Source organism: Adiantum capillus-veneris, chromosome 23 (genome assembly GCF_014529385.1).
Source record: "Adiantum capillus-veneris isolate H3 chromosome 23, ASM1452938v2, whole genome shotgun sequence".
NCBI lineage: Eukaryota > Viridiplantae > Streptophyta > Polypodiopsida > Polypodiales > Pteridaceae > Adiantum > Adiantum capillus-veneris.
The window spans coordinates 72,339,162-72,361,854 of record NC_140953.1 but is presented as its reverse complement, the minus strand read 5'-3'; the positions used below and the strand labels follow the sequence as shown (position 1 = coordinate 72,361,854).

At 41.1% G+C, this 22,693-nt stretch overlaps 1 protein-coding gene across 1 annotated transcript; it reads right to left on the bottom strand.

Annotated features, from left to right (window-relative positions):
• Positions 1-1,974: 1,974 nt before the first annotated feature.
• Positions 1,975-9,657, bottom strand: LOC147427960 (GDSL esterase/lipase At5g03610-like). Its single transcript, XM_086496705.1, has 5 exons — positions 9,259-9,657; positions 7,794-7,973; positions 7,432-7,685; positions 3,848-4,154; positions 1,975-2,838 (listed from the first exon to the last, which is right to left on the bottom strand). Exons 1-5 carry the CDS (start codon positions 9,311-9,313, stop codon positions 2,633-2,635), a joined length of 1,002 nt encoding a protein of 333 aa, XP_086352831.1. The 5' UTR covers positions 9,314-9,657; the 3' UTR covers positions 1,975-2,632.
• Between the last annotated feature and the right edge of the window lie 13,036 nt (positions 9,658-22,693).

Sequence of the window (22,693 nt, the reverse complement as noted above, 5' to 3'; positions counted from 1 at the left end):
GGTCTCTTAACTACACACTCGAGAAAGAGTTACAACAAAAGAAGAGGCTTTTTGAGGAGAACATGCAATGTTTTCCAAAACTCTGAAAGGACACTTTTGCATCATGTTAGGCTACCTATCTAGTGTTAGTGTTAAAGGATGTTAATATGCAAAAGCCATTGGACTTATTTCTCATAAAAGTTGCCTTTCTATAAGAAATGTATATGGTGCAAGGGAAATTTAACTTTGGTATGGTAATACCAAAGGAATTTCACATAGTTTGAGAGACTTAGATCGGTAGTTTGAATATTAAGTTGATTGCAAAGCTGCTTCTTTTTTTTTCCCCTCAACTCACAAATTGTGAGTGACACCCTGAAGCAGAGAGCACGGCTAGCAGCGAGCCACCCAAACATAACATAGACTATCTTTCAGGGCCGAAACCAACCTAGGGCTACCACCAAGAAGATGATCTACCACATCAACTACCATGTCCACCAAGCTGTACATAGTGTCGAAGAAAAAAGAAAAACTAGTCGACTAGTCAGATTTGCTCACAAGAATTGCCAAGAAACCACATGCATGGACTCCCATCACATCAACGCCGAATCGAACAGAAGCAACCGAACAATCGTAGAACCCCACCAACAAAGACCACATAATTGTAGCAGCACGAAAAACTTCGGCCCCAAACTGTCAACGTAGAACCAAACCTTGCTTCTCATAAAATCGACCCCAAACCAGTGCCTAGCATCGAAGGAAGGAGCCCTCCCCAAGAATGCCCAATCCCATTCGATAGCAAACACTTGTGTATAAATCTCCTTTTTAAGTTGCTTGCAAGCTTAAGAAAAAGGAATGGAAATTTATTCTACTAAATGAAACAATGATTGAGTAGTTAATCTAGGAATTTGGGTGACATCGATAACCAAGTAGTCTTTTGAAACCTGCAAAATGCATAAAGGACTAATGAATTTTTGCTTTTTTTTTGTATGGATGAGTGAGAATCTCTCTCCCCCTCTCTCTCTCTCTCTCAGAACAATGATCTTAAGCTTAAACCTCTGTGCGCAAGGTGTCAACCCGATCACTGGCTCAAAGAGGGAGAGACAGGTAGTGATGACGGACCCATAGGTGGATGATGCACATGATTGATGCACATGGGTGGCGACTATGATTCGCCTTCAGTGCAAGTTTCCTGAAATAAGTGGTGGTGCAACAATGGTGACCATACATATGATGGAGGGGAAGGTAACCATGTCTCAAGGATATGAAGGTGGCGGTGCAAAGGTGTGGATTACATGGTTAATAGGACAAATAACCAGAACGCAGAATGGAAACTCGCATGAATTGTCATTCCCTATTACATATACATCTACACCATGGAATGGGGATTTGGAACAAGTTAGAATGCGAACGAGGAACATAAGCTTGAAAATGGTCATTCCCTGTAACCATATTTTTATTGGTAGATCAATGGAAGACATTTTACCATCAAAACAGAGTTTTACTATCAATACAATACAATCCAAGAAAGAGAACAAGGCTAAAAAGATGATAGAGATGTTCAATTGGCATGGGCAAATGTAGAAGTACTCTCATAAAATCTAACCAAGGTGGTGACATACATTTAAGGTAAGAAATTAAGGTAGTAATGTGAGACAACAATCTGTGATGACATTCATAAATGTTACTATAACATTTTAAAGGTAGAAAACTAAGGTAATAATGTATGCTTCAATCATAATGACTTAATATTGATAAGTTACTACATTTTCATGTTACCCATCACTTTTCATGCATAATAACGGTAAGTTAGCATATTTTCATGTTACTTATTTTTGTATATGTCGTTCGACAATGGTTTATTACAATATAGCATGACCTCTCATGTTTATGATGATGCCTCTTAGAATAGGGTAGTAACCCCAATGTCCTATGAATAGTACCATTTTAAAGGAGGGGGGTGTGTGTGGGGGAGTCTACGTGTGTTTAAGACCAACAGCAATGCCAAACAATTCCGAAGCTTCCATAATCACTTGGACATCAGCCTGCTGATTACGAGGCATAGACTGATTTACAAAAAAAGTGTGGGTGTGTGTGTGTGTGTGTGTGTGTGCACACACAAGCATGTGTGGAGAGAGAGAGAGAGGTAGGTTAGCATAGTAAAGGATGATCAAATCTCTTTCTTATCTTGTCCTTTACAGGCTTCGCCTTCCCACTCCTTGTATGGCTGCCATGTATCTAACAAAAGAAATCCTCCATGGCTACCTACAAGGAGCTGGATAGCAGTGAGGTGCCGGACCCCAATTACATGAAGTGCTTGAGGATCACTTTTTATGAGGACGTCCACATCAGCAACCACGCACCGCATTGCAAGAATACCTTTACTCTCAAAAAAAAAACAAAGAAGGAAACATGTTTCCAAATAGGTAGCTCAAGGAAGAACATCTGTGTGTATAGTGTGTGTGTGTGTGTGTGTGTGTGTGTGTGTGTGTGTGTGTGTGTGTATAGGTTGTGCTTATAGAAAATAGTGGAGTGTCTAGTGTGTGTAAAGTGAGCATATAAGAATAGTATGTGCTTATGAGCTGGTTAAGTGAAAAGAAACTAGTATGTGTGAAGTGAGAGACGAAGCATGAGAGAGCAAGCAAGCATATGCATGTTATGCAAGTGAGTCCAGGAGAGACTTGTAATTGCGCGTGACCGCTTCCCAGCCTACTTGGGTTGGGTGCACACCATCCCAAAAGAAGGTCTTTGATGAATCGCCGCAAATCTTGTAGAGTGCCTTCCCACTCTTGTCTACACTCCCACACCCTGCCCCCTTCATCAGACCTACACAGCATGACTCCAAAAGCCCTGCCCCAAAGCCTGCAATTTTCAACATCACAACCATAAACAAGGTGAACAATCACAATGGTCTAATTTAAATAAGGAAAGTGCGTGTGGCTCCTAAAGTTAAACCCCCCTGTTAAACACTAATACAAGGATCAGAGATAGGGTGCAGTCCCCCTAGTTAATCCTTGACCAATCTAATAAGTTTAAACTACTGGTCCATGATTGCTCACAACACAATCGTCGACAATTGCTCCCAAGAGTTCCGGAAGTCTTCCAAGGCCTAATGTAAATGCACCCAAATACTTGCACAAATCTCATCCCGCACATGCAATGGCATGCACAGGTGCACACTCTCCCATCGACACACGCGCACACACACATACATACCCCTCGCAACGAGATTCATATGTGAGATCAAGCACTCTCGTGCAATTGAGCATATCCCCATCTTATTTGTCACCCTCGACCTTCTACATTTGCAAGAATGAACTGCCACACTCGTGCCTTTCATCAAGCAAATACATTTCTTAATTGCCACCCTCAAGCTACCACGTTCATAATATCATAACGCACCCTTGAAACATCTATTTATAAATGCCTATCACTACATTGGTCCAAAGGAGATGGGCGTGGGCACCCTAACAATGCACCAAAGTATCCATGTTTCGGTGTATCATGGATAAACAGGTTAATGTATCTATGATATATAAACTTATTTGTGCATCATGTGTGACATCTATATGTGGTACCCATGAATCCTACCTCTGCCATGTTATGAAGATACAAGTATGTTGCCCATCCTTGAGAGATGTCGGGGAGACAAGATACTGCTGAAGAGATGGCAATGGGCAGAGTAACGATCTGAAAAACAGAGTATAGGAAATGTATTGCAGACAGAGCTACCGAGCACTATCCTCAACCAAAACTGTGTGCATGCATATCACTCTCCATATGTGTGCAGTGATGTGCTTGTTGTATGTATCCACGGGAGAGAGAGAGAGAGAGAGAGAGAGAGAGAGAGAGAGAGAGAGAGAGAGATCACCGTAAGTAGCTCCAGACTTGAATATATCCAAGAAGCTTTTGTACTGATTGAGCAGGATGTACTTAGAGTGGCGCCCACGGAAAGTTCTCAGGGAAACAAGGCTCTGTGAGAGCAACCGATTGTGCAAGGAGCTCAGCACATTGTCAGTTCGGCTGCAGTTAATCTTACTTCTGGGCATCCTAATAGATGGCAAGCATCCTGCTGGCTCTAAATTGGTAACAGCAAACCTCCTGAATCCAAGTTGGTGCAATCTTGCTAAAAGCGATGATAGCTGCCGTACAACCCGGGTGATGAGAATTGGTATCCCCTGCATTAACAATTAGAGATTACTGTTAGGCTTTCACATATGATTCATTTCCAATGAAGTAGTCTCTTTTGCTGTTTGTTTTTTACATAAGCAACAATTAGCAAGTGTTAAAATTCACTTTTAGGTTTCATTCACACTTAGCATTCACCAATAAAGACCAAGCCTTCACTTTTAGGTTTAATTGACGGTCAGTCTTATCACCGAAGTACAGCAAGTCTTTTCTACTTAATTCCTATTGAATCGCTGCAAAAAAGGTAAACATATCGACGCCACTCTGCTCAAGCAAACCACATGTGCTCAACAAGAAGAGAGAACTAAAAGAAAGGCATCTGCAATTCCATTTCAAAACCCTCGATCTCTTAATTTATAACCCACTCCCGTACATCGACCCCACAAGCTCACATACATGGGTCAGGCACTCGACGCTCTCATGCACAACATGCCAATGAGCATCCACAAACTGTGGGCTTTAGCCTGACTCCATGCTGCTTAGCATAAACCCCTTTCCATTCAATTTCATCAATGAACCAACTTGCCAAATGACCCAATGGGAACAGAACTTTACGTAGAGGCTGTAAGCAGCTGTTGATACTCAGCTAAACAAGCACTACGCAGGCTAATGTCGCCACACAATGTGACAGCCCTCTGACAGATGAAAAAGCAATTAAAAAAATAGGCTGAAACCGAAAGTGTTGCATATCATTAATTGAATAGCGGTCCAATCAAAAGCAATGGTTCAAGTTGACTTGAGGAGACCCTTGACAAACATGGTCAAAATTGTCAAGAGTGCAGTGGAAGCAAGGGGCAAATGTCCCAACTCTCCTCAAATACCCCACGACCCAATAATGGGGAAAATGAAGAGTCGTACAAAGAAAAAGTGCCGCTTCTAATAATTGGCTCAATAGTGGCCATACCATACAAAATCTGGTAAATCCTATGAACCCTAGACTCTAGCACAAGCTCAGAAGGCCAAACCAAGCCACCAATCACTAAATCTAGAAGGAAAACCCAAATGACCCCCAAAACTCTAACACCCCCTCTCAGATCCTCGGTGCACAACAAGTCTAGGGAAAGAGCGAAGAAACAATCTGACGAGTTCAGTTCACCACAACAACAACACACGACCCCTCAAGAGAAACTCTCAAGGCACCAACATAGACAATCCTGTCCACCAATGGCATATTGGGAACCTTAAACCACTATCAATATATGCCAAGCTCCAAAAGCTTCTCTCAACCGTACACGCTAGAGCTCCACCACCTATACACCATGCCGTGTGGGCATGTCATCACGAGCTATAGTTTATATGAAGAAAAGTAGGAGAACGCCGCGCCTCCTCTAAGAAACAAGTTGAGCCAATATGCTCTCTAGTCCGGCTCTCAATGCCAAAACCCTACATAAATGGAGTATCACGACGATTTACAACCTTTGACTCGTCTACCACACCATCCCCCAAAGATTGGATATGTCTTCAACAACAAGGGAGTATGAGCAACCGCATGAGCCTGATAATGAAGGTTGGGGAACCAAGTGCATAAAAGCCATAGCAAGGGTAATATGAGCCGTCTCACTAGGAATTGAAGACTTCTTTTGGCAATTCTTTCAAATATCTCCTTGTTCACCACGCATGTGATATACCACCACCTCATTAGATCTTCCACCAAAACCAAACGTATCATCATTGTATGCCTTTTGCTTCTACTTTATTGTCTAGATAACTGTCCAATCAAGGCCCTAGAGACCTCTCTAACTCTGAACCTCTGTAGCTAGCCCTTGGACCTCCTAATCCATCATCGTGGTAACAAGTTATTTCCACATTGTCAAATCAAAGATCCTACTCGAAGTAATCAAGGCTAAATAGAAAGTACTATACTCCAAGGTGAGGTATGTGTCATCCAGATGATAGCCATATCTTCCAAGGAGATCCGCTTACCCCTTGCCTAAAGAATCGCCTATAGCATTTTTTGCATTTGGTGAATGTGAGACTTGGAACTGTCGAGGGTCCAAAGTCCGCAATTGTACCTCCAAATGAGCTCGCTTTATAGGCCTCTCCTATAGTAGACTTTCTCCAAATGGTTAAAGATCTCCCGAGAATTTGGTCATACTTCATACGTGTCCAAGTGCCTGCCAAGTACAATGAAGGAAGATGAAGGACTAGATCCTGGCATTTAGCTAATCCCATGAGTGTTGGTATTGCTCACATGCTCCAAAGAATCACCGAGTGTCTCATTAATTGTGTCATCTCCACCATGAGAATTCTCTCCAATATCCTTCTTTGGTGCCATGATAACGGCACTACAAGGTCAGCAAAGGATCCTCTGTAGACAAGTACACACCAAGATCAAGTCTACAAGGCTCACGCATCCAAGATCAGCCCCCTCAACCACAATCCTGCTGGCTGAAAATCTGCAAGCCAGTCAGCCCTTATAACACTCTCCACTGCAAGGCTGGCCCATTGAAGCTGTGGCTTTAATACCTTGTCAAAGTGCATTGGAAGGTTGGTTGAAGAGGAGAGAAAAAAACGCGAGGGGAGAAGGCAGAATGGCATGAGCACTGCAACTTAGTTGCAAGGGCAAACTCTGAACAAGAGAGATATACAAGGCTCACAAGATATTCAAGGCGCCCCCTCTAGTAATTGGCTGACTAGTGACCATACTAGACAAAATGTGGTAAACTCTCATGAACCCTAGAGTCTAGCAGCAAAGCCACAAAGAAGCCCTGAATCACTAGATCTATACGGGAAACCCAGGAGATGACCTCCAAAACTCTAGTAGAATCATTTTGAGCCCAGCATCTCCTACCGCCTATAAAACGACCAATATCGACATGCCTAAATCCAGTTGATCTGCTTCCTGTAAAGCTTTCCCAGCATTGACAGACACGACACTTCGCACATTATGGGAGACCAACATGTCCAGTACAAGGTACTTGAAGGCCAAGGACCCTGCATTTTCTCAACTCTCAGCTCTACCCTGAAGCGCACCACACTACCAGTAGCCATGCTCTTTTGCAAGAAATGCATAACCAGGCTGAATAAACCCCCAGAGACATTGAGCTGTAAATCCAGATTTGTTGCACATTGTTGTGAACAGGAAAGGAAATTCACAAACCACCACACATGAATGGCACACTAAAATTCCTAGCACAACATCATTGAACAATCCCCTCACATAAGGAGCAGTACTCAATGTCACATCCCACTATCTGTGTTTAGACAATGTGAGAAGATGACACCTTGTAGGTCTAAACTTGAAAACATGCAGAGAACATACCGTACCCTAACACCATGCTTCTGAAGGTGGACGCTGTAGTCATTGCCACCATAGACAAAAAGCACCAGAGAGTTTGCAAAATCCACAGGCTTGCCCTTTGCCATCTGCTCAAATTGGTCAATTTGTGCACTTATGTTGATGTACTCAGGACCATATGTGAAGAATACCCCACTTCCACCGTACGCAAAATTCACACCTGTTGCAGGCATCTCTCTGACTTGACTATATGGCGAAGGAGATGGGAGGTTCAAAAACTTGGCTGCAAACAAACTCTAAAACTTTATTTAGAGTACACATATGCATGAGTAAATGAACAATTAGATTGAAGCTGCACAACTGAATGGTATGAAATTAATCGAATAATTACCTATGAAATCTGTTAGAACAAAACCATCTGAGTAGCGGCCAGAAGGGTTGCCAGGCCAGGCAGATCCATAAGGGGTCTTCCAAGGTTGCCACACTTCAGGGTTCTGCTTGTCATGATTGCCTGTATCTGCATATGAGTCGCCAAACACATACAATGCAGGCGGTCTGGCCCCTTCCACACCTGACACCCATTAAAAGCTTTTAAAAACAGACGTATGCACAGTCATTGATGGAGGATTTGATATCATTGTAGCAGCCTAAAATAGAACGACATTCCAGTCTGCACATGCATACATAGGAATAAAAAAGTATAGACATTCAATGCACCATGGCTGCGCAAGAAAAAAGCACATTCCATCTCTTCTTTTGCACTAATCTTGCAGTTGTTTAGATAGCACCTATATAATTGCGATGTCACCATCCACACATTCATTGGGGTGGTTAATCATTTGCATAGGCATGTGGCTGCAAGCAAAAAGTCCTCAATGACCCTACGAAAGTGCATCATAGCAGATCAACATGCAAGGACACCATATTAGCGTCAAGCCTCTTGTGTGCATATTTTGCAAAAAGAAACAGGTAAATCCTAGTGATTTAGAAACAAGTACTCTACTAGGTCAGCACAAATACTCCTAAAGGACACGATGGAAAAAAAAAATTAGCAGAGTTCATGTCAAATCGCCATGTATGATATGCTATAAATGTGAGAAACTCCTATTTGACTAGATGCATCACAGTGTCACTTAATCTCACAGAGAAATTGAGATGGCAAGGGTCAATATAATTCAAGCTTTGACCACATTGGAGCTTTTCCCGCCGGCACTCAGGTCATGTTCCAGCTCTATGCGAGTAGTTAAAGCTCCAAATTACTTAGACTTTACAATTAAATTAATCCCTTTCAGCGTCAAAAACTACAATAAATGGGTATTATTATCGTCAGAACCAAAGCATTTTTCTTTCTTAAAAAGGAAATTTGGCTTAAATAATATTGATGAAGTTACGTTCTATTTTACTTCATCTCTGTGCCAAGAAAACTGCCTGGAAAGCTACAGAAAAGAACATCAATGAAACGGTGCAATACTAAGGCTCATCAGTCACAACACTTCATCATGTGCGTCTGCGTGCATGTGTGTGTGTGTGTGTGTGTGTGTGTGTGAGAGAGAGAGAGAGAGAGAGAGAGAGAATGAAACTTGCGCACTCCATTGCCCTTGATCACTACGGCTAACTCTCAAGTGAATCGTTTTTGTCCTATTGGCCTTGCAGCGAGCTCAGGAAGGGAAGGCGGCAAAGACAGACTTTTAGGTCCTCAACTAATTGGCAGAGAAGCCTTCATGCAAGATTGCCGGTAATTAGAGTAGGATGCAAGACATATCCGGTCAAAACAAATGCATCCACATTGATCAGAGAAAGAAATTGACAAAAGAACTGCTCGGCCCATGAAGAAACGAAGAAAGAGCTCAGTGTACCTTGAAAGAACGAGAGCGCAAGATAGATTGAGGCAATGCAGATGATCGGCACCATGTCTTTCCTCTTCTTCGCCCTTATCTTGTCTCCCTTCCTCTTCTGCTTCAACTACGTAATGCAGCTTATGGGCATCTATCTCTCTCTCTCGCTCTCTCTCTCTAATCCATAATAGCAGAAGATGAGCGCCGAGCTTCTTCTCGTTTCTTCTATAAAGGCATCTCTCTCTCTCTCTCTCTCTCTCTAACCCATGAGAGCAGCTGCAGAGATGGACGCCGAGCTTGTAAGTTGTTTCTCTCTTCTCTCTCTCTCCCCCCGAGGCCCCCTGTGTGCGTCTCGCTCCTTCCAAGGCAAAGGATAAAATCACTGTGGGGACATTGAAAGCCCCTCTCTCATAACTCGCCCCACAGATTAGACGCCATAGAGACTTTAATACCCCCACGGTACGAACTGCATAGTACATAGGTATACCCGCTTGGCAGTTGTCACCTTCGGGAAATTGTGATGGTCATGATGAGACTCCATCTCTCTCGGGTGTGTGGGTGTGTGGGTGTATGCTAATAAAGAGAGGAAAATGGAATAATCTTTCTATCACCCAAGTGTGGTAGATTGGTTATGCCATTCCCTCCAGAATTACAGGTCTTGAGTTCAACTCCTCCCGGGCTAGATCTTTAAGGACTCTTGGGATAGTTTCCTATGATGTTTAAAACTTCTACTTCCTCTCTCTCTCTCTCTCTCTCTCTCTCTCCACGAGGAGCCTTCACAGCAGAGCTTGTTGGCCCACACTCATTAGACCACTATCGGCACTCTCATCGATCGAGCATTGGAGCTACAAAAATCCAAACGGCCACGAGTGAGGAGAAGGGGCTACACAGCGTCGATGGAGTCTACAGCAGAGGATTCGAGTTATATACTCTCTCGGCGTCCAGAGTGCAAATGAGGATGGATTCTAGTAGTAGTAGTATTTTTGTTCTAATCTTATAGTACCCAGACACAGGGCCAAAAATTACAACCCTTCCTGCCCTTCCTTTGCTGCTAGCCCTGCACACGCCGGGCAAATTTATAATAGCCCTTCCTAAGGAAAAACAGGTTGTTCGACTAGCCCTGCCCCAAGGAAGGGCATATTTTTGCAAGGCCTTCCTAGGGAAGGGCAACCTCTCAAAGTGCCCTGCAAAGATTAATCATGCGAATGCTTGGGATTGGGACTTTTGGACTTGTACCTAGAGGATGTTCTATGGACTTTGAGAGTCACTAATGAGTATGGAATCTGATTTTGAAGGTTGTTCAAGCATACATTGCCATGCACCTTAAAAAAGTTAAGGTAACTTTTTAATATAGGTAATTTGAGGTAAGCTTTTTAATATAGTGAATTTTAATGCATTGGGCAAACTAGAGAGGCGACGAAGTGCGAAGATTGAAGTTTAAAGTTTGAGCTTGAGAGTTGAAAGTTCAATCGCTCGCGAGTTGTCTAGTGAGGGCATCGGGCTTAAGTGACGAGTCTCGTCACTCGTCTCTCTCATCCACCAACTGCTGACACGGAGCTTCTATATCCAAGTTCCAATTGAGATGAGGAGGTTTGAGGGATGCGATGTAATCAAGGCTAGTGGGTTGGAAAAAGAGAGAAGTAAGTACACTAAAGATTAACTCAAAGCATCACTGAATAATGCCTTACTGAAGGAAATTACGGAGAGAGTGAAGATTAAGCACTCTTGTTGCTCCCCACTTTGATTTGGTATACAAAATCTTTTGAAATTGTTCTCAAATACCGATTGATCCTTACAAGGGCTCAGACTCACGATCAACTACAAGCTCCACATTCCAGAATTGCCTAGCACTCTACCATTATCCATGAACTGCAAGCTCCCATCGGGAGTCCCTTGGGCGACCTCTAGGTTGTGATTCCAGACAACTCCAGAGTCTACGATTGCAAAGGTCCTTCAAGTCTCAAGGCTCCTTCATGAATCATGATTCACATAGTGCTAGCCTCTTGGTTTGCTAGGCATGCTCCCAAAGCCTATTTATACGAACCCATACTTATCACTTCATCATGTTTAAGATGGCACCATGTCTGATGATTAGGATGCTACAATTTATGTATATAATGTTATAAGGATCTTATTGTTTGTCATTGGTGATTCTTAGGAGACGAGAACGACTTAGAGGGAACTTGGAAGTTGGAAGTTTGAAGAGATGTCCACCCTAGCTTCATAGAGAGAATAGCGATAGCGGTAACTTGATTAGCTCAACAATGGAAGGTCTGTAACTCGAGGGGAGACTCTTCATGGTTACAAGTCTAACAAAGGGTACATCTAACAAATTCCAAGATGTATGATGTCGTCATCGCAACTGCATTACAGGACATTTCAAGTTCCAAAATTTGCATGTTCCATTTATAGCTTACTACTTCTCTTACTCATTGTGTATTTTGTAGGAATTGATTTTTAGTACTGATGTGCAATGTCTTCAAAGTGCACCCTTTCTCATTGTACTTTAGAACTTTCTTTACAAGTTACAATTGTTCGAAAACACATGTGAAAAAACTGGATTTTGGTAAAGATTTGATCGGAAGGGCAGGGAAAATTTTTCCCTTCAATTTGAAGGTCGAAAATGCCAAACAACCCTTTCCATGGGACGGGCACTCTTGAAAATTTCCCTTCCCTAGGATGGGTAAGGGTGCCCTGCAATTCTCAGGCCTGCCCAGACATGGTATCAAATTCTCAATTTTGTAAGAGTTTGGTCTCATAGGTCATTTTGACCTTTTGAAGACGATAATATAACATTTCATTTCATTTCATTTCTCTCTCTCTCAAGTCTCAATAACATAAAACACAATTTGGTTTAATTTTGGATTAACAAAATAAATAAAAATTCACAAAAAATTTATTTTCGTGAGAGAAAATTACACCTACATTTATTAAAGGGGGTGAGGGGGTCCACGGCCCCAAAGTCCATGCATAAAAAACGGAGCAATCCCAACCACAAGGGTCATTAAAATTAAACTCGAACACAAATTAAATCCCAAAAACCCAGGCAAGACATGTTGGTTCACAATATAGTATTATAAAGGCGAGGGAGTGACATGCTTAACCCATGCCACACAAAACTTGGGACATAAGGTCATGGGTTCAAATCTGGGTCGCAGTGAGTGGCGGAGCCTCCGTATTATCTTGATATTTGTGCTACCCAAGTTCGCCTCGAGATGTTGCATGTAAACCCCGAACGTCGCCCTTATTAAATGACTGGTGTTACTTAGTGCAAGGGTGAGCTCCCTTTGTCATCGTTGATCCCCTCACCGCCCCTAATTAAATGCATGGTGTTACTTAGTGCCAAGGGTGAGCTCCCTCTCTCACCATCTCTGGATCAAGGTTATATATTTTGGTTTTTCTCTTAATACAATTCTCTCCCGAGGTTTATGTCAAAAGAAAAACAAAAGTCCTAAAGATGTGATCACGTGATGCACTGTTATCAGTAAATCTTATAGATTTATCGATGCAACAATGCCATATTCAACATAGTTACAAAAGGTCTTGCATAGTTGTATATAAGACAAGTAACTGGTGCATGTGTGACCATGGAGTAGCTGATAACTATGCATCTTGTGACCACTACCTAAGATCGCACAATTAATCATCCTCAAACCTTGAAGAGCTAGTGTCTCACAAGTCATCAATTTTTGTTCGTGAGAACTTCCATGAAGCTAATTGTTTCTAGAAGGTTGCGCCTCAAAACTTTTCCTCATAGAGCCTTTAACAGGCCCTGACATTAAAGGGCCCTTCACCAACGACAAGAATTAAAGCACTAGAGACCAAATAGGAGTTTCGCATGAGCAATGTTTTACTCCCATCCACTTGCATTAGCAAACGAGGCTTCCTTTCTAACCCCACTTTTGCAACTAGCCTCACATTCACATTGATTACAATGCAACACCCCAAGCTGTGGCATCCATGGCATTGAGCATGACGCTAAGTTAATTCTCTACGTTCTTCTGCACAGGGTGATTTACTTTATGATCAGGCGAAGTGGCTAGAGGGGACAACAAAACCCACACAAATACATGGATTATGGGCAGTTGCACTACCAATGAAGAGTTCATTCCAGCTTGTTAGGGGAGCAGTCAACATCGATGACTTTTTGTGAACCATCCAATCACCTCAAGATCCATGCGAATCTCTTCCTACCATCAATGCCACCTCCCATGGTTCATCAAAAACCAGAGATGTGGGTTCATTACCTCGTGGGGGACGGTGTTATGGGGAAAACCCCTTGCTTGTGTGGAACGCCTCAAAAACTTTGAAAGAGCTTGGGAAAAACATAGTTTTTATCACTTTAATAAGTACTTTGGAAAAATTAAAGTTGAGAAATGAAAATTGCACAATCCACATACTTTTATGAGTTTCAGAACTCAAGTCTCAGCGGTTCCTATTAAAGTTGGAGGTTGGTATAGAAAGTCGGGATCCCTCTTGTGGAAATGTGACCACTAATGTTTTCACTAAATGCATGAGGGGCAGACAAGTTTGTGTGTCATGTAGATAACGTCACAATGAGTCATCGACTATGGTCATGTATACTTTAATGTGAATTTCAAAACCTTTGCGCTTGGTCACATGGAGCATGCACCTTGCTCATAAGTCGGTAAAGAGCAAGTAAGAAGTGGTGTTTAGGAAAAGTGTGTCTCATCTTACAATTGAAAACTGCATGTCTAAAGCTAGGCATTGTCGGGTCTTTGATAGTGACCTCTTTGTGGCAAGATTTTCAGAGATTGTACAAGAAAGTAAGGAGTTAATAGTTGTGATAGATAAAAGGCAAAATTCGGAGGATTGGCTTAGGGCGACTCTCGCCATCCGAACGAACCTTACTGTGTAAAGGATATGTTCTAGATATTGCTAAGGTTTGTTGTAACCACTTGCTCCTCAAGGCTCGACACGAGCTTGAGGCTGTTTTGTACATTTCTCGGTGTCATTCTAATACAATCATTCACAATTGTAAGTTTTGCAACAACAACAAAAAAAAAATGCAAGTTGAAAGCAAGACGAAAGGAACAAGAAAAAAAATTGATAAATCATGTAGCCTGCTACCAAGAGGACGATACTATAGTAAAACTTAGGGAAAATTATCAAAATACCCCTCTAATTTGTGGAAATTCCCAAAATACCCTTTAAATTTCAAACATTCCCAAAATATCCTTGTATCTATTTTGGTTGGATTGTTCAAGATTTTCGAATCTTTGTTCCTTTTTTACAACTGAGATCCATTTATGAGTGTTTCAGTGCAATGTAAGTTGTCACAAATTATCTCACAAAATTAAAACGGCAATTATGTCTAAAAATAGTGAAGCAATTCATCTCCAGAACCTACATTACCAACCCAAATTCTAGTCTTTGCATCTTGTATGATAGACAGTCTGCTTATGAAAACATGCAAAAATTTTATTTTTGGAGAAACTCAGAACCATGGGCATGTTGGAAAATTTGGAAAATTTGAGGGCATATCAAGAATTTATGACAAAATACTGGGAATAGTTTGGGAATTTTTGAAATTTGAGTTATATTTTGGGAATTTCCACAAATTAGAGGGGTATTTTGGTTATTTTCCCTAGAATTTAAGTTTGAAACTCTCTCTCTCTCTCTCTCTCTCTCTCTCTCTATATATATATATATATATATATATATATATATATATATATATATATATATTGCTAGCATGCACACAAACACACATATTGTTGAATCCCTCATACATAACAATGCCAGTTCAAAACATTATGATGCCCATTCAAAACCCATTGAAACTAGGCAATTTTGTCATTCATGATTAGGTGCACATGACACCCAATGTTGGGATAGTGATTAAACTTGAAAACACTAAGAGATCATTCTACAAAGACACCCAATGGGAAGAGTGATAAAACAGGTAGTTATACTCATTGATGCTTTCTATACTGTTTACGATCCACGATCCAATCTTCAAGTAGTATAATACTTTTTTATCCACCACTAAAAAGTTGACAAAAAGATCGGGCACTAGCTTGAAACCCTCTGCCTTGAACAACTTGATTTGATCGGCATATTCTGCGTTCTTCTTGAGTTGTGCAGCAATTACAGGGTCACCGTCAAGAGGCAATGTGCCATCAAAGCTTACTTGATGAAGGGTGCCATGTTGTCTGAGGCTATCAAGCATTGCCTTTGGGGAGTCATCAATTAGGTGCAGGTCATCCCTATATAAATGTCCATCTAATTCATTCATATCCTTGGTGGAGATAAAAGACAAGGAGGTTAACTGAGGATTATATATTCTGGATCAAAGCAAAGCAGAAAAGTTCGGCAGTGATTTTTATGGACGAACAATGTGCCATTCCGAAGAGAGTAAAGGAGGTGAGGGAAGGGTGAGATGCAAGAGCTGTTGTTGGAGCTTTCGAGTCTAGATGTTGTGGGTGATCGGTCATGTTCCCAATGAAGAGCGAGTGGAGCTTAGAAGTGTTGGTTTGAAAGGCCTCTTGCATATCCATCTTCAGGTTATAAAATGACAAATGACGGCCCGAATAAAGCCGATGGGGGATTGCTACAGAGAGATGAGTGAAGTTGGGCGAGCAGAGTAAAACTTTGTTGAGATCTATTTCAGCACTTGAGTAGGTAAGAAGATTGAAAGTGCCGGAGATGCAGAGAGCGGCAATCGGCGGAATGGTGGCAAGGAGGCGGCGATTCACGATCTGCTCATATTGATCATCGGAAAACAAGAAAAACCGAGCATCGATGCCCCATTGGAGACTGGAATCCTCAACCACATGGATGAGGTTAGGGATGACTACATCCCCCGGCCCAGCTGCTCCCCATGAATATCCCTTTGCCCGTATGTAATCCACAGAATCAGGATTCTATCCTAGAGCTGAGAAAATAGTGAGTACATCATTAATCTTGTAATGCTCGATCTCAAACCGGGCAAGAATGATGAACTTAAACCCGACAGTATATATTTGTTGCTCTGCTCGACGTCGATTAGTGCTTGCAACAGAACTAGTAGAAATTATACTAGTACGTCTACTTGAGAGAAGGGAAAAGAAATCCAGCACAGTGGAGCAGCCATCCTCCCACTTCAAGGCAGGCATTGACATCGCCGCTGCTCCAGGTAATGGCTTCCATATTAGCCAGCAAAGATCAGCTTGCATGCATTTTATTGAGCTTGAATGCTCTCTAGTACATCAAAGCTGCTGCACATAGTGAAGCTCGGGGCAGAATCAATTGATCGTGTGAATGCAGTTGTAGAGAGAGAACGAGAGAAGTACCTGTTAGGAAGAGGCAAGCTGAGGAGGTGGAAGGGGGAATCGTTCCACCATATCATCTATGTTGGAGTTGCGATTACGTCCTAGTATAGCTATAGCGACCTCTCTTGGATCCATGGAACCTGTACTTCTGAATCGGCCACAACTAGAGAGAGAGAGAGAGAGAGAGAGAGAAGTTGGTGCAGGTGTTGTGGGAGGATCTCCGAGTGTGAGAGAGAGCTTGAGTGGAGAGCAGGAGGTGAAGGTCGCGGTATAGAAAGGCAGAGCTTGTGAGGCGGGTACAAACTCACGAAGCTAGCAGAACTTCGCATTGGAGGAGTCTGCAGAGAAGTAATAGGTGACGAGACCTTGGACGATATCTTGGAGACTGGAGGCCGCAAGGTGTAGAGAATCAACGGTGGCGTCGAAGACACATGATCGAGTGACACGCTCGTCCCCAAACTCATTAAAGATTAAATATTTTTCTCTCGCTAAATTAAGAAACCAATTACCGAAAACCTTTTAATTTCGAGCCCATTCAATAATATAATCTTGAAAAAGATCTTATCTCTAAGAGAAAACATGACATTGTCACCCACTCAGTGTCACTCTTAACTTTCTCATGGAGTCATGAGTGCTCACTACAGCACTCACCAATCAAACATTTTCATTCTTTATTTTATTTTTTTAAAATACATATGAGATTTTTCAGTAACAAAAAGAGAACACATCACTATGGCCTTAGCCCTTTGGGCAAACCAAAGGGCTAACCAAAAACCTGCCTACAATTTTGAGAACAATAGTGTAAAGAACATCAATAATTAGCTCAATTTTTCAAAATTTCCATTTGGAAGACTCACAAAAAAGAATTGTGTAAGATTCTAAGAATTATTTTTCTCTAAACTTGAGAAAAGGTACCTATCGTGTCAAGTCAAATCACCTCAAAAGTGAGCCAAGTTCTTTTGCTACCCTCCTAAACAACAAAATCTGCAAATAATGCCACGAGTTTTTATGCAATTGTAATCGTGACAGTCCCATCAAAACTAAACCCGGCCACAAATTGGACCCCCCAAACTAGGACAATGCATGTTTTTTTAGCATAAAGCATCATAAAAAAAAGCATGGATACAACATGTGTGCACAGGTGAGTTGGTTAGCGCATGTGACCCAAAACTTGGGGTTGTGAGGTGGTGGGTTCAAAACCGACCAGTGAGGGGCTGAAATTTTGCGCTGCTCTGCCTCCTTTCTACCTCGATTTTCACAGTGTCCGGGTTTAGCTCGCCTCAAGATTCCACCTCCCACTTCTCGGTCGTCAATCCCCTCTTAAATTTTGTGTGTCACTTAGTCCAGTGGATGTACCACCCACTCTTTTTTATGCCTTCCTATGAGAAGTTGGCCAACCATTCAAGCTAACGGTTACTTTGTTCCTTAGTCGCGTGTTTGGGCTCAATCACGGCTGAGAATCTCTTTACTTGCGATGGTTTTTTCACACGAGGTCATTGTTGTTGGCTTGGCATTGAATTCATGAGGATTTACCATGGTTTTCTCCCTAGGAACTTTTATAAGTTGTGATACCACTACCATCAAGGGTCAAAAAAATGCCCCCATCCTGCCCTTCCTTTGGCATTTACCTTGCAAATGCACGGCTCCCCTCAATGAAAAGCAACTTATGTGACACTAGTATGTGACCCGCGCGTTGCTTCGGCCAAAGAAACATCACTTCTAGTTTTGTAGGGCTATGTTATCTTCCAAGTGGAACACTGACAATACTCTCTTCCTACATGTATAGTCTATTGCATTTCTAAAAGTAATGCATGACACAACCTCTTGATAGATTCTAGCAAACAAGAATATATGTAAGATGCTGCAAAGCATTCTTTGATACCAAGCTTGGGAGCTTCTCATAGACATTATTTTTCATGAGGTGCTAGTGCTTGTTCAAAAAAATCAGAAGTGTTGTACTTCTATTGAGAGAGAGAGAGAGAGAGAGAGAGAGAGTCCTTTTGGTCTATCTTGGTCAAACAATGCTATGAAACTTGATTATACAGATTAGATAAGTGAACATGGTGTGAAGAGACAAAAGCTACTAAACTTCTTTTGAGAATGGAGTGGGTTCTAGAATTGGTTTCAACAATAGAAACACAATTGAATTCAATTTCTCTGCTCTACTCTCTTACTTGCTTCTATCCTTGCATCTTTCTTATGCGCAAGGCTTGGTAGTAGTGTACATCATAAGCTCCTATATAGTAAGAAGGACGTTTTTCCCTTGGTCTACCTAGGGTTGAGAAAAGTGCTACCAAGTTGAGAAGGACAGAATCGGTAAGCCAGTAAGTTTTTAAACATGAAGGCCATAACTGCTACACTGTGTAATTATAAAACTGTTCATGTCTAAGAGTACAGTTGTGAAAAGATAAGGGCTCATAGTTCCAATATACCAATAAAGCTTCAAGTTTTAAAGACCTGAGTTGGCTTTCTTTTGTGCGCAAGCATGGTAATGGTTTACATCATCACCTAATCACAACAATGCATAAGCAGCTTATACCGATAACGTGCATGCTATTTGTTCATGTACACTTTCACGTCATTTGCATCTTTAATTGTGATAGAAATGAAAGAAAAATAACTTCGCATAGTTGTTTATTTTTGTACGAGTTTTGGCCATTATGCTAAACTGAAGGATGTGGTTCAAAATTGAGGCTGTGACCTAAAATCATGCATTTCATTAATCCCTATCTCCCTCTCCCCGAATTACAATAGCATGTTTCTCTTTGAGAGAGCACATTGTATTCAACCATTTACATGCTTGGGCTTATTCTCTTACACACAATCTCTACTATACCAACCATTTAGCTTAGCTCCCTGGCTTAGCTCCTACTCTCTTAAATGTGAAACCGGACATTGAGGCAGTGTAGGAGAGCCTCCTTTTGTATACACATTATGTCCCTTTAAAATTTGAGAGTATGAGTATTATACCCTACTTTAGTGCTCATCTTTTCATCACATCAAATTTCTTTTCTGATATTTTAGCATGGACCATTGCCTACATTTCTTTCTCTCCCAGAACCTCCATGGATTATATTTTCAGTTGTGACCGTTATATATATAGTCTTCAAGCATGCTACATGTTGAATTTAGTCCCGTAGGACAATCTAATCTTTAAGGATGCAATGCCAGGTCTCTCTCTCTCTCTCTCTCTCTCTCTCTCTCTCTCTCTCTCTCTCTCTCTCTCTCTCTTTGAGCTCATTTTCTAAGATATTAAAAATCCGACCCCCTTTCCCTCCTTCAGAAAGTATGTGCGCATGTAAGTAATTGCATTCAAGAATTGAGACTCGTTGCCTATATTCTTTATGTCTCTTATGTATTTCTTCTTCCTCCTTCTCTCTCTCTCTCTCTCTCTCTCTCTATATATATATATATATATATATATATATATATATATATATATATATATATATATATATATACATACATACACACACTTGGTATCAACGGGATTTGATCTACCACATCCTATCTCTGGCTTGGTCTAAACACTAGCCTAGATCGGACTGGATATCATATCTACTACATTGTACTCTCTGATTTACTTTGACCCTTTTAAAGCATTGATATAATGTTTCATTACTCTATCGTTCTACATCTGATGGGAAATATGCCATTCTTTCATAAAAAGAGAATATTACCACTGACCTCAATATATGTACTCTCTACCATAGCCCACCATGTGGGTGTATTGATGTGCTGCCACTTCGATTTCTCTAAAATTGGGTGGATTCTAAACCACTGTCATAAGACAAACGAGAGAATAAACCGACTTTAAACTTATTTTGTAATACTCTGTTCGATGAGGGCTACTAAAGGGGTCTGACGAAAAGATACCAGGGTGCATACATCCCCCCCACGCGCTGTTTTTGGGGGTGCATGAGTCTGATAACGCCGCACTATACTGAGCCGATGCAGTGGGATATTCAAGACCGCCTAGCTGTCGTCACCTTTCCTTCCCTATGAGGGCTCCACAGCCAGCTATGAATGGGATACATGGAGTTGGCATTGTTATATAAGGTGAGCTCTATGCTCACTTAGTTTTCATTCAGCAGGGTGTGTGGGTTTTTTTCCTTTTGTGCATGCTCTGCATATATTTTTCTGTACGTGTTGCTACTTGGTTGTCTTCAAAGTGATGGCCCCCAACAAGAAAAGTGCAGTGGAATCTATAGAGGAAATTTTGTTGATTAAAGAAATGCTTCAACAAACTTTAAAACTATGGTCTTTTTCAAGAAGCCGTGCTATGATTCTGCTCAAACAATGGATTTAAGTTATGATTTATGAGAAGATTTTGTCTTCCTAAGAGCTATTTCAAATGTTATTTGTAGTCATCAACAGTAACACATACTGTGGGTTTGACATGAGGCCTGGATGCTGGCTTATCCCTTACTATTGTTCTTTCCTTGGTTATTGGTTTTACCCATAAGGAAACTTTGCTAAACTCACAGAACGATCATGGATAAATCTTGGATACGGGTAATTGGTGTATCTGGGCTATACGGACTGTTTTTCGGTCGCATGTAAGTGTACTTTGGCTATACTTTATGTATAAACTATATTAAAGCATCGGATGGCCTTTCAAAGATAAATGCCAGATTGGGAATGCCTACTACTGACCCTAATCATGGTTTTTGACTTGATCGGACGATGGGCCGAAGTATAGTACAAACTCATAAGTAATTTCTAGTCAGTAGCAATAACTCAGAATATGGTTTGACTTTGAAGCACGGATGCTGGCTTATCCCTTACTGTTGATCTTCCCTTTTGCTGGGATTAACGAGAGGAGACTATGCTAACTCACATAATAATCATGGGTAGATTTTGGGTGCTGGGTATTGGGATATCTGGTATATACGGGCTCTATTTCGGCCTTGTATAGGTTTACGTAGCTGTAATCTGTGTATTCTTTATTTAGCACAGGTTGGCCTTCCAATGATAAATACCAAGTTGGGGATGCCAACTACTGACCCTAATCATGGTTGTTTTTTTCAGATCAGATGATGGGCCGAGATGTACTGAAAACTTATATGGGATTAGTAGTTCTACAACTAACGAGATGTTCTTTGATGATTGATCATTCATATTGCTAGTTTTACCGCAATAGACTATGTTAAACTCATAGATTGTTTTAAGCTTTATCTTGGATACTGGAATTTGCATTATCTGGGGTATATGGACTGCATGCGGCCCTATATACGATATGGTTTTGGCCTTTTATCTGATCTATTTGGATATTTTAGCCTTATATCTATATTCATGTCTCCTCAATGTGGTCTATACGGGCTCTTTTTTTAGGCCTATGATATGGTATAACTCTATTAAAGGAGGTTGGCCTTCCATTGATATAGCCATGACAGAATGCCAACGACTAAATCTTATCATTATTTTTGCAGATCAGGTAGTATTCCCTTATTGATTGATCATACCTTATGATGATTTTATCAACCATAGACTATGTTAAAACTCACAAAATATTTGAAGCCTTTTCTTGGGTACTAGGAATTGAATTATCTGGTGTATATGGGCTATATTCGACCTTGGATACAGTATAGCGTAGCCTTGTATCTGGTCTATACATTATTTTTTTAGCCTTATGTATCTCTCCGTGTCTGGTCTAGACGGGCTCTTTTCGGCCTGATATATGATATTACTGGAATATGGCACAGGTTGGCCTTCCAAGGGTATTGCCATGATAGGAATGCCAACTACTATCTCTAATCTTGATTTTTGCAGATCAGGTGATGATGTAAGGTGTACTGGGACTTCAGTATTTATAGTAACTCACTAAAATACGCTTTCAAATGAAAATTTTAGATGGCGGAATAGTGTACGGGAATGAGAACTTTTTTCAGTCGACAATATATGTCAAATTGATCTAATTTGAGGATTAACTTTGCATTAGAATAAAGGAATGTTGCTTTAAACTTCGCATTAGGGTACGGAAGGTACAAATAACGAGTGGTCAATTTTGGACATAACATTATGTGGGTTTGATTCTAGTTTATGGAACTCATGATCTTTGAGAAAAGCTTTTACACATCACTATAATTTTAGCAGCATGATTTTCTTTTTGGTTAATACCTGGGTGACATGGATGACCACTAGGTCACCCCAGTTACCTGTTATGCTGTTTGAAAACTAAT